The sequence below is a fragment of the Onychomys torridus genome, chromosome 7 (assembly GCF_903995425.1).
Source record: "Onychomys torridus chromosome 7, mOncTor1.1, whole genome shotgun sequence".
Taxonomy (NCBI): Eukaryota; Metazoa; Chordata; class Mammalia; order Rodentia; family Cricetidae; genus Onychomys; species Onychomys torridus.
This window is the reverse complement of record NC_050449.1, coordinates 88,616,204-88,629,589: the sequence shown is the minus strand read 5'-3', so window position 1 is coordinate 88,629,589 and position 13,386 is coordinate 88,616,204. Positions and strand designations below refer to the sequence as shown.

Below are 13,386 nucleotides of genomic sequence, written 5' to 3'. Positions count from 1 at the left end.
ACTACTACTACTAAAATAAATAAAGAGCTGAACAGCCAATAGCAAGGTAGGAGAAAGGATAGGTGGGGTTGCCAGGCAGAGAATAAAGAGAAGAAGAAATTTGGGGAGAAAAGACTGGGACACAAGAAAAGGAGAAGGAGAGGAGGACATTAAGGGTCAGCCATCCAGCTACACAACCGGCAATGGAGTAAGAAGGAAAGAAAGATATGTAGAATAAAGAAAGCTAAAAGCCCAGAGGCAATATGTAGATAAAGAGAAATGGGATAATTTAAGAAAAGCTGTCTAGAAACAAGCCAAGCTAAGGCTAGGCATTTGTAAGTAAGAATAAGTCTCTGTCTGTGTATTCTAATTTGTTACTGTACTCAATTGTTCTGCTACTCAAACATTTAAGATCTGGCCAGCAGGAGCCCTTTCACCTTGTTCCTGTGCTTTATTGGCATAGGTTTTTCTATTCTTTTGAGCACTTTTACTTTTTGGCATCTGATGTATCATTTTTTATCTTATCTGCTCCAGACCTAGAACCAGATACTTTAGTGAGAAGGACTATTGCTTTTAGTGAAGTGCTATGGTCTTAGAGGTCAAAATTTGAGTATTATGTATGTTCACTGCTACCAGAGTGTCTTTGTGTCTTATTCTTTTGAAAAATAGAGTTAGAAAAATATGCATGGATAAACACACAAACATGTGCCATATGCAAATATGCTTCAGAATCCCTAACAGTACTGCCAATCTGTCCCCCATAGTCTCTTATTTTCTCTTATTCCATATCTGTATGTACTTTTTCCATGTGAGAAGTAACATTATTAAACCTATCAATACATTTAAAAATTCATTAACTCTGAGCCTAAAATCTACTTAAATAATTTTATGATTGTTTCAGATATAACCTAATAAACAAGTATATTAAAAACACAAACCAGGTGGTGATGCTGCACACCTTTAATTTCAGCATGAGGCACTCAGGTGAATCTCTGAATTTGAGGCCAGCTTAGTCTACAGAGTGAGTTCCAGGACAGCCAGAGCTACACAAACCCAAATCACCAGATTTTGAATACTTTTTCCCACCTCCTGATCACCCTCTTATCCTTATAATGAAGAACTGTATTAATAAAAGTTAATTAATAACAAAATTGAAACTAACTTCTCCAGTGCAGCCATAATAAGGAGTTCCCAGCATAAAGACCATACTTCTCAGAGGAAACAAATCATCCAATGTTTTGATATTGGAGAAACGAGAGTCAAAAGCTCGGATGTCCTATACAAAATGAAATGAGTTAATCATCACAGCTAGTATTTCTAAAGCCTGCACATCATCTTTTTTTCTTGTGGGACTAAATCTGTTTAATCTGCAAATGTCAAATATAAGATTTTCTATACAATAGTAACAAAACCTAAAACATACTGACTTGTTACATCATTCTCTCTTCTAGATACTTCACACATTATCTATTTCATTTACTTATTACACAACCTTTGGTTGCAGACCTTTCTTTACTTTTAATCTCATTTTATGAAGACTGACACAAAAGGCAATGAATCTTATCCAAGGTCACATAGTAAAGACGCCACCTCAGGTAATCTGTGCTCTTAATTACTACACTATAGTTTATTTTCCAAAGTTAGGGTTAGTATAGATAGCAGTATTCCCCTTATCCATGGGATAGGGTAACATTTCAAGCCCCCTCTATACTATGTCTGAAGCCATGGTCAGTACTAGAACGTATAAGTACTTTTTTATGCTTACACATCTATGATAACATTTACTTTATACATTAGATAACAGTGAAAGATAACAGTAATAGGAGACTAAGACTATGTGAATATGGTCTCTTCCTTTCAAAGTGTCTAGCACTGTATTCACCTTTCCCTTCATGTGATAATGTGATGATACATGCCTCCATGATGAAATGTGGTTAACAAATGAGAACTGAGGGTTGGGGATTTAGCTCAGTGGGAGAGTGCTTACCAAGCAAGCGCAAGGCCCTGAGTTCGATCCTCAGCTCAAAACAAACAAACAAACAAACAAACAAACAAACAAAACAACAACAAAAAACCCAAACAAACAAACAAACAAAAAACAAGGGTTGGGGCCTTAGCTCAGTGGTAGAGCGCTTGCCTAGCAAGTGCAACGCCCTGGGTTTGGTCCTCAGCTCTGGCAAAAAAAAAAAAACCCAAACAAACCAAAAACCAACAACTTATGAAATGTGGACGCATGCTCCAAGCTTCAAGCAGACCACCAATAGTGAAACAAGCACTTCCCTTACAATTTCATGAATGGAATATTTATTCTTACTATCTGTAATCAGACTATCCTCATCCTACGAGGAAAACTTTCATCTTTTCTCTTAAAGGGAGCATCTTCTAACTGCCAGTACCAATGCTTCACTTGGGAGTCATTTAGTAAAATAAATGTTATCACGCACCACGACACTGGGACTGCTGAGCTGGCACTGAGATGCTACTTAGTGGGTAGCCCATACAGTATTGACGCACTGGACAAAGATGATTTCCATCAGAGTGACAGCTTAAGACTTACTCAGAATGGTGATCAATTTAAAATACATGAATTGCTTAATTGTGACCCCTTTCGGATAATATTTTTAGACCTTGGTTGGATGAAGGTAACTGGAGCTGTCAAACACCAACTCTTGGATAAAGAGAACCTACTGCCCCTCATAATATTAGAGATGATGCACACAAAGGGGAAGCCTTTAATATTCATTAGTCAATTTCTGGCAAAAAGAAATTTTTTTAAAGAAAGGATCTTGATATGTTGTCCACCATGGTCTCAAACACACAGTCTTCTTGCTTCAACTTTCCAAGAGCTAGGACTACAGGTGTTCATCACTACACCTGGCTAAGTCCAGGATTTTTGAAGTATTATGAAAAAATGTCAACATATTAAGAATGGTGTGTTGTAGAAAATTTATTCTAGAAAATAAGTTCTTAAAAACTACCATAAAATCAGCCAAGCATGGTGGTGTACACCAATAATCCCAGCACTTGGGAGGCAGAGGCAGGCAGATCTCTGTGAGTTCATGGCAAGTCTGGTTTATATGGTGACTTCCAGGACGGCCAAGGCTATATAGAGACCCTGTCTCAAAAAAAAAAAAACAAAACCAAAAACCAATGAGCCAACCAAAAGAAGAACAAAGAAACTACCACAAAATCAAAACTGTGTTCCTATTTGTACATGCTGAGTGGGCATGGAATAATCCTTAGATAGAATAATATTAAAAAATTAAAAAAAACAAAAGCAAAAACCATTTCTTTAGCATGTGTGTTTGTGTCAGAGGACAACTTGGATGAGCTGGTTCTCTCCTTCTAGCATATGGGTCCCAAGGACTGGACTCAAAGCCTCATGCTTGGCAATTCCACAAGTAGAATTCAGTTGTCAGGCTTATCTGCAAGCACCCTGACCTGCTGAGCCATCTGGGCAGCCCCCAAATAATGTATTTTGTGATATATATATCCCTTATTATACATTGCTAAGTTATTATTCTATTCACACATAAATATTAATTATTGTGATTGTCTTTTTTTGTTGGGAACCAAAAATTGGATAGCTGTGCCTTGACTTTTCTTGCTTGGATGATCTGGCATAACTGCACCCATTGAATTATAAAAACAATCATTCCCGGAAAAACCACAAAGTGTACTTTTAGATTAAACTTCCTGGAGTATGTTTGATTGATCAGTTGTTCAAAGCATCGGACCAAAGAGACCTCTCCCTAACCCTTTTCTAATTGATTGATCGGTTGTTCAAGCACTGGACCAAAGAGACCTCTCCCTAACCCTTTCCTAATTGATTGATCGGTTGCTTGATCACTGGACCAAAGAGACCTCGTCCTGAACCCTTTTCTAACAATTTTTTCATCTCCCTCCCTTCCCCTCATATCCACCAGTATATAAGCTTGCTTTACTTTGCAATAAATGAGACCTTGACGTGACTCAGACTGACCCTGTCTTTCTTTATGCACCTGGTCTCCTTCCTCTCTCACCCCCATTGGTCTTTCAGGTGGTGCCTCTTCGGGTCCGACCTAATAACCTGGCCTGCAGGACGGGTCATTTTTTCTTTTTCACATGGCTGAGTGAGTCTTTAAACATCTAGGACTTTATGAATGCTAGGCAAGTACTCTATCACTGAGCTGTATCTCTAGTCCCCAAAAAATTTTGAGAAACTTTCTTGCTAGGTTGACCAGCTGTCTATGCTTACCTTGAGCTTAGTTTCGATAGACCTTGAACTTATAATCTTTCTCCTTTATCTTCCCAAACAGTTGGGATTACAGGCCTTGGCCACCAGACCATGTGGGCAGTATTTTTAACCAATGTGTAATAGTGACATTACAAAAGAATTGAGATTCAGGGACCTTACCTTAACAATAGTTTGATAAACAAAAGGAAGAATTTGTTTTGACCACTGTTTTTCCAGATGAACTTCACCATTCTGACTGATTTGATATTTACGACCCGTGAGTAACTGAGCATACACAACAGCAGATGTTTCATTTATTATTATTCCCTTTCTTCTTAGGTATCTAAAGGAAATATAAAAAAGAAGATATAGATGTAGAAGTATGTACACAGTCCAGGGATAATCATCAATCAAACCAACTATTCACAATCATGTACTTACTGCAAATAAATGCACAGCAGTTTTCAGCGACCTATAGAGCAGTGATTCTCAACCTTACTTTTTTTTTTTTTTTTTAGACACGGTTTCTCTGTGTAGATTTTGGTGCCTGTCCTGGATCTTGCTATGTAGATCAGGCTGCCTCGAACTCACAGAGATCTGCCTGGCTCTGCTTCCCGAGTGCTGGGATTAAATGTATGTGTCACTACTGCCTGGCTTATTCTCAACCTTCCTAATGCTTCGACCCTTTAATACACTTCCTCATGTTGTGTGACCTCAACTATAAAATTATTTTTGTTGCTACTTCATAACTGAAACTTTGTTAATATTATAAATTCTAATGTAAGTATCTGTGTTTTCTGATGGTCTCAGGTGACCCCTGTAAAAGGGTCGTTTGACTCCAAAGAAGTCTCGACCCATAGGTTGAGAATCATTTCCATAAAACCTCTGATAGTGTTGATTTTAGTCTGTGGACCATTTCTCCACTGTCTAAGTAACTGAATGAGAAATCAATCTGTTAAAAACTCTAAAACTTCACATTCAAGAAAGCCCCCCTCCCCAAATAAATATAATAAAAATTTTAGATTTAAGAGAAAGTAAAAATAGGCACCATGGAACTCACCAAACAGAGGAGTATTTTAAGTATATTATTTATTGCAAAGGCTCATTTGTTCCATTTATATATGATATAAACTTTTCATAAATAACTACCTCATTGATTCTTTTGGCTTTCAATTAAAATTTGCATACCTTCTAACACTCCAATCCTTTTTTTAAAAAAATGGCTTTAGGGATTGAACTCAAGCCTTGAACATACTAAGCTACAATCCCCAGGCCCCTGCACTCTTCATATCTACATTTCCTCATGACATATCTGACTCTGTGCTAGGAAGAGTGAATCGATCTCATAATCCTTTTGCCTCAGTTTCCCGAGTGTGGTAATTAAAGTCGTGAGCCATCATGCTCAACTAAATTATTTTTTAAAAATGTACCTATTTAATGTGTGTGGGTATTTTGTCCCCATGTTTGTCTGTGTACCATGAGTGTGCCTGGTGCCACTGAGACCAGAAGAAGAGGGCACCGATGCCCTGGGACTGGAGTTAAAGAATAAGAGAATCACTACAATGGGGTATTAACTCTGGTTAAAAGAAGCCAGTGTTCTTAACCTGTGAGCCATTTCTCCAGCCCTCAACCAAATTCTCTATGACACTCACTGTTCTGAAATTCCTTGTATTTCTTTAGTCCAGTTCGACTGTTCTTTATCTGCAAGTTGGATGACTTTAGTTGGTGGAGCAGTTTTCCCCAAATAAACCTTCTGTGTTCCTGGAGGTTCTTCTAAGTAAAACCTTAGAATCAAAACAAAGTAGAAATTATGTTAAGTCCAAACTTGTGCTTTAATGTAGAGCTTTTTGCAGGATCAGTGCTCATAGTAAACAAATTTACATAGTACAATTGTAAAATCAAAACCCCCAAACTCAAACCTTTCTGGAATACAATAATATAAACCTGAGAATAAAGACATATGGAAATTTCCTTCGTTGGGCACGCTGGTGCATCCCTGGATGCTCAGTTACTTGAGGAGCTGAGGGACGAGGCTGTCTTGAGCATGAATTTGAGACCAGCCTATACAACATAGCAAGACCCTGTCTCACCTCAAGAAAAGATGAACTATTCAAGTATAAACATAACAAGATGACATATCATTAGTGTAATGGAAAAAAAAAAAAAACTCTAATAAAAGAAATCAGAGATTTAAATAATGGAGAGGTACATAGTATTCATGGATTAGACAACTCAATATCGTAAAAGTATCAAACCTTCCAGAAATTCATCTATAGTTATAAAAAATGTTCTTTTTCTTGTTTTTAGGTTTTTCCTCCCTTCTTCTTCTTCTTCTCCTCCTTTCTTCCCCTCATCCCTATCTCTCTTTCAAGAGAGGGGCTGGCTATGTAGTACAGGCTAGCCTTGAACCTCTACATAGCTTGGGCTAACCTTGAACTTGTAGAGATCTTCATGCCTCAGCACAGAGTGCTGGAATTATGAGTGTGAGCAATTATATGCTTTAATAAAATTTCTATAAAAATTCCTTCAATATTAATAGATATAGAACAATTTCTCTTAAAAATCCAACACATTACAATAGCTAAAACCATTTTTAAGAATAAAAGTCATAGCCTGGTAGTAGTAGCGCACACCTTTAATCCCAGCACTTAGGAGGTAGAGACAGGTGGATCTCTGAGTTTGAGGCCAGCCTAGTCTACAAAGTGAGTTCCAGGACAGCCAGGACTACACAGAAAAACCCTGTCTTGAAAAACCAACCAAACAACCAAACAACGAAATAAACAAAACAAAACCAAAAAGAAAAAAAAGAAAAAGAAAAACAGAAAAGCCAAATGTGTCACTTTGATATTAAGACTTGGCATACAGTTATAACCAAGGAATGGGCATAGGAGCTGGAGAGATGGCTCAGCAGTTAAGAGCACTGGCTGTTCTTCCAGAGGACCCGGGTTCAATTCCCAGTATTCACATGGCAGTTCACACCTATGTGTAACTCCAGTTCAAGGGCTTCTGATGACACCCTCACACAGATACATATGCAGGCAAATCACCAATGGACATAAAATAAAAATAAATTTAAAAAATGAGCATAAAGAGTCCACAAACATACAGACTAGAGAACCAGACAAATACATTCACAAATACACTCAGTTTTAAAAAAGGTTTGTTATTGTCACGCCAGGGCTTTGTGCATAGCAGATAAAAGCTTTAGAACACTCTACTATGATCCAGATCCTAAGGCTGGAACTAATTGTTTTTCTTAATTTTTAATGATTTATTTATTTTTATATGTATAAAGTATAAAAGCCTGCATGTATGTGTGTGCCTTTAGTGTGTGCCTGAAGAGGCCAGACCAGACTTTGGATCCCCTGAAACTGGAGTTACAAATGGTTGTGAGATGTGCTGGTGCTGGCAACCAAATCCAGGTCCTCCGCAAGAGTGTAAGTGTTCTTAACTGTTGAGCCATCTCTGTAACTAACTTTAGACAAAAGCAATCCAACAAAGAAAAGCTAATCTTTAACAAATGATGTTGTAGCAACTGAATGGTTCACAGGCAAATATATTAAACAATATAAATTTTTAAAATTATGCAAAAATCATTTAAAATGTATTACTGACTTAATATACAAGATGGTAAAAACTGTGAAACATTTAAAAGAAAATATTAGCAAACTGGACTACATCACCAAGGGAGAATGAAATTTCACTCTTCCCACAAGGAATCCTCAAGATTTCTCACACAAAGACTAGTGCCAGCAATGACAATTTCAATACAGTTACAACACTCCACAACATTTATGAAAGAATACAACTGGGAGATGTGTGCAGTGCTAAGGGAAAAGGAGAGTGGACGAAGACTGGATCATGATCTAAAATCATAATCCAATGTACAATAAAAATAACTAAAAAGATATTTTTTGACGTAATAATTCAGAATACAACACTGACCCAATTTCTCTGAACTAAACTTAGTTCTAGCTACGCACAAGTAAAAAAGAGAACAAACTTCATATGAAATAAAAGTGCTTAAGAGCACTGGCTACTCTTCCAGAAGACCCAGGTTCAATTCCCAGCACCACATGGCAGCTAACAACCATCTATAATCCAGTACAGTACCCTCTTCTAATCTCTGCAGACAACACTCACACACAGTGCACAGACAGACATGCAGGCAAAACACCCCCACACACATAAAATAAATGACCCCTTCAAATAAAAGGACAAGTATAGGTATAGTGGTGTATTTACATACTCTCCACTCTCAGGGGTGGAGTCAAGATGTGTGCACGTATGAAATGAGACTTGTCAATAAAGTGTGTTCCAGACAAGCCAGGGACACACAGCAAGGTCTTGTCTCACTGATTTGATTTAAAAATTAATGTAGTATCTATTTTAGCAGGTAGAAGCATTTACAGTACAGGCCTGACAATCCCCAGAATCTGTGGTAGAAGCAGAGAACAGACTTTTTTTTTTTTATAGCCTTATTTAAAATGGTTTCATAAAGGTAATTATTAAATAAATGTTAAGACTTTAAATACTGACTCAAGGAAATACACATACACAATAAATCAGTGTATTATTGAAATGAAATCTGGGAAGAATATGGAAAAGGTAAGGTTATATATGTTGTTAATTCTTATCAGAAAGAAAAATATATTAGCTAAATAATATAATAGTTAACACTCAGAAAAGAACTGGGTGATAACACTTCCAAGCTATTAAGAACAAAAGAAACTAATACAATGTAATATGTCTAAAATATCCCCAGGGCTATATATAATAAACTCTGAACAGTGGTGGACTTTCAAGTAGTGCACCAGATGTAAATGTCCTTACAATAACTTTATCACTCAAAAATAAATGAGAGTGATCAAACAGCAAAGCAAATATGTTAGAGAAATAATAAGTTGTATCTTACTTGGTTTCACCATCTGATACTGCCACAACTCTAGCTTCTTCCAGATGGGGCCAGTTAACAAAGACCGACTTTCCAAGCACTGATGAAGCAATGTTTTCTATACTCTTAAAAGCACAAACAGAAAAGTTCATTCATGGTTTAGGTCCAAGGGAAAACTTTTCGGAGGCATTCTCCAGTTTCATTTAAGTTTAATTTGTAAAATGAATGAGGTGAATTAAAGGTGTTACAAATTTCCCTCCATTAGGAAAATTCTGAATTTACTCATTAGATTCATATTTAGCTTTCTTACCTTTCTGATAACAAAGAAAATTGAAAAGAACAGTAGTGATGTCTCAGTTTCATTTTAGTCGATACTTAAAGCAGAATCTAAGAAATGTCTCATAAGAAAAGAAGTATCTCATTTCACTTGTGGCATGTTAGCAAAAAAGAACATTAGAATTAAAGTCAGGGGATGCAGTTCCAAATTTTACTCCGTTTCAGATTTGACCAAATTACGTTTTCCTTTTGAGTAGAAAGGATAATGTATTCCTTCCAATGCTGAGGATAAAGGAAAATAATACACTATTCTGTATAAGGTAGTATTTTAAGTAAAAAAATTCTAGCTTTAAAAAGAAGATATTATTCAATTTACACATATAGATTAGAAAACAACTTTGTAGTAGAAACTGATGTGTAACTATAAATTTTATTTATCTTTTGAATTATAGTTAGTTTTTTTATGTTTGCTGTTCGTTTTGAGTTCCAGGCCAGCCTGGAACTTGCTATGTAGTCAAGGATTACCTTGAACTTCCTGGTCTTCCTGCTTCCCCTGACCAGGTGTTGGACTGCAGATGTGCTCCCTTAACCATGCCTACTTTAGTACGGTTCTCCCAAGGACCATATTCTAACCCTGGCTTTGTGCACACCAGACAGGCACTCTACATTCCCAGCCAAGCTGTTGGATGGCTTCCTTAGCCTTCACAGAGCCCTGAGTTCCATCCCTGGAACCACAGAACAGGGTACAGTGCTATATGCTTTGATGGGAGAGGAGGGGAATTCAAGGTTGTCCCCACTTAGGGAATTTGAGATCTGACATATATTAGATTCTGTCTTAAAACATACATATATACACATATAAATAAATAAAATTTGAGCAGTAAGAGATGACTATATTTTAGCTTTTTGGGAATATTATTCTGATAATCAGACTTTTCTTAAAGTGAGCATCTAAAACTACAGAAAAACAATTCTGTGAAAGAAAGTAAGTTTCAACATTAGAACTGTGTTCATTCATTATTTGTTCCTTTGTCTATATTAATTTTTTTGTACATCTACACCATCACCCTTCAGTGACAGACTTTTTTTTTTTTTTTTTTTGAGCTGAGGCTCAAACCCAGGGCCTTGTGCTTGCTCTACCACTGAGCTAAATCCCCAATCCTATATTAATTATTTTTTATCTCACTGCCACTTTCAGTTGTTTTGAAAACAAAACACCTTCCTTTCCCAGATTAATTCTTTCTGAAGCTTTAGATGAAATCCACTATTATGTCATGTGCAGTCTTGCTATTATATACATCTTTTCTATTACAAAAGCCTGACCATTTCCCAAAAGTTCTACTTTCTTCTGTAGAAGCTTTTCTGGAAGATCTTCCTCTTTTCTGCCTCCAGTTATGCTTGCAGCCTTCTTTGCCCTAATAAAAGTAAATCTTTGAAAAACAACAACAGCTATAACAACAACAACAAACCCCTTTTTTTGAGACAGGGTTTTGCTGTGTAGCTCTGGCTGGCCTGGAATTATTTAGATCAGACTGGCCTCAAACTCACGGAGATCCACCTGCTTTTGCCTCTGAGAGTGCTGGGATTAAAGACATGTAGCAGCTAAAATAAATAAATAAATAAATAAATAAATAAATAAATAAATAAATAAATAAATCCATTTTTATTTTATGTGTAAATAAATAAATAAATAAATAAATAAATAAATAAATAAATAAATCCATTTTTATTTTATGTGTATGTGTGTAAATGTGCCCATGATGGACAGAAGTGGGCACTAGATCCCCAGAAGCTGGAGTTACAGCAGTCTGAAATGGGCACTGGGAACAGAACTTGTCCTCCACAAGAACAGCAAGTACTGTTAACTGGTGGGCCATTGCTCTAGTCCCAATCATAGGTTTCTTGATCAAGAAAATAATGCCTATCTCCTTTACTTCCTATCCACCTACTCTTCTTACTGCCTAGTCTTTAAGAACTGAACTTCTGCCTTTACCAATGGGGTCTGGCCTGGCATAGTGCTGCAGCATTGCCACAGATGGCACTGAGGCAGAGCATGGGGAGGCCTTGCCACTGCTGCTGGGGGGCTGGCCTCTCAGCAGCTTCCTGAGTCCATGGCTGCAGGCCTAATGAAGATGACAATGTCTCAGGGGCAGTCAGTAAAGATCAACTGTATCATGGAGAACCCTGACATACACTGGATGAAGGATAGGGCTGTGCTCCAGAATGCAAGCCAGGTGTCCATCTCAATAAGCAAGCAGTATTGGGTTGGCTTCTGCAGCCTTAAGTCAGTGGAGTGGTCTGATGCCGGCCTATGCTAGTACCAGGAGTGATTTACTGGAATAAAATTCAGACTTTGTTTCAGTTTTTACTTTCCTTCAAAGTTTTACAACACAAAGCTTTTGCTCCAAGTCTTCCTGATACCATTTAGCTATCACAAGTTGGAATACTAACTTGTGACTCATTATTTTTTACTTCTGAGTTCTCAATGTCACTTTAACTGGCTCCTTTTGCAGTCTTTATAATTGTGAGTATTTCTTTCTTTCTTTTTTTTTTTTTTTCTTTCGGTTTTTAAAGACAGGATTTCTCTGTGTAGCTTTGGTACCTGTCCTGGATCTCGCTCTGTAGACCAGGCTGGCCTTGAACTCACTGGCTCTGCCTCCCGAGTGCTGGGATTAAAGGCGTGCGCCACCATTGCCTGGCCTTTCATTTTTTTTTTTTAAGATTTATTTATGTGTATGAGTGTCTTGTTCATATGTATGTATGCACTTCACAAGCATGCCTGATGCCCACAGAAGCTAGAAGATGATATTAGATACCCTGGAACTGGAGTTATAGACTGTTGTGGGTGCTGGGAACCAAATCCAGGTCTTCTGTCAAGAGCAACAATTCAAGCCATCTCTCCAGCCCTAATTGTGGGAATTTTTTTAATATTGAGACCATGAACATCCAATGTAACTTTGTTTAGGGAACTAAATCTCAAGACCTCAGCCATCAGTTCTCTGTTGGGAACTTACAGTAACAGTATCTGTCTCCCACCTCTAGCTTGAGGAATTTAGCTATATATCAGCAGCTTTTAAAATGGAGTTTCTCATTTGAATTGTGGTACATAAAGTAATAACTGGTCTATTTTCTCAGTTTTTCCAATACAGTACAAAGCTAGTCTCATTCTAAATGCACAGTAAATTTACTACCTACAATATAAGCTGTTATTTACAATGAACAATTGAGGGTACTAGGGTTTCTATCTTTGTGAAACACTAGTTAAGAAAGGTTAACAGGATAGCTTTAATTAAAACTCTTAGTAACCACCTTAAGATTCCATCATGATTAATCTCCCAGACCAGTAACCTCCCTATTTAACTTTTCTTGTCCATCAAACTACTACTACTTTCTGGCCCACTAGCCCGACAGCTCAGCTAGTTACTATTTCCTTCTAGATCTATTGCTACTCTGTTTATATCCTCCTCCTTTAAGTCTACAGACTCTGACCTTGTAGGTTTTACTATTGTTTTTAATTTGGTTTAGAATATTGCTAATAGATTAATCTTTATGAAGATATCAATTTCAGACTAATGGTAACAGGAGGGGGAATCCAAACTCCTTGGAGCCTGGTGTTCAAGATCCCCCATAATCTGCCTCAGTTTATCTTCCAGCCTGATCTGCCACTACTTCTCCACACAAGTCCTCTGCTTCAGTCCATGCTATCTATTCCTTCCCCTCAAATAGATCACAACTGTTCAAAAAGAAAAAGTATTAAGAAATATTTCAGACACAAAGGTTAAAAAAAAAAAAAGACAATGCACCCCAACTATTTATTTTGAAGTTGGTACTACTTCCTTTCCCTCAAGGAGAATGCCTTTCCCCTCCTTGTCCTAACGTCTCTCAGCACCTAGCTCAAGCCTCTGCTCATCTTCTACATGTGTGTCCGTAGTCACTGGCCAGCAGAGTTCATTACTTCTTCAAATCCCATAGTCCTCCTAAGTCATGTTTCTGTGTGTTATCTTTAAAGCTGAATCTGAGT

The 13,386-nt window shown here is 37.3% G+C and overlaps 1 protein-coding gene across 2 annotated transcripts in view; it reads right to left on the bottom strand.

The window, feature by feature from the left end:
- The window catches only part of Xrn1 (5'-3' exoribonuclease 1), a 106,832-nt gene that overhangs the window by 48,953 nt on the left and 44,493 nt on the right, over positions 1-13,386 (bottom strand). For both annotated transcript variants that reach the window (XM_036192590.1, XM_036192591.1), the window contains 4 exons: positions 9,111-9,214; positions 5,848-5,979; positions 4,376-4,538; positions 1,142-1,255 (listed from right to left, as the gene is read on the bottom strand). In XM_036192590.1, the coding sequence (XP_036048483.1) occupies positions 1,142-1,255; positions 4,376-4,538; positions 5,848-5,979; positions 9,111-9,214 (513 nt within the window). The remainder of the gene's footprint in view (positions 1-1,141; positions 1,256-4,375; positions 4,539-5,847; positions 5,980-9,110; positions 9,215-13,386) is intronic.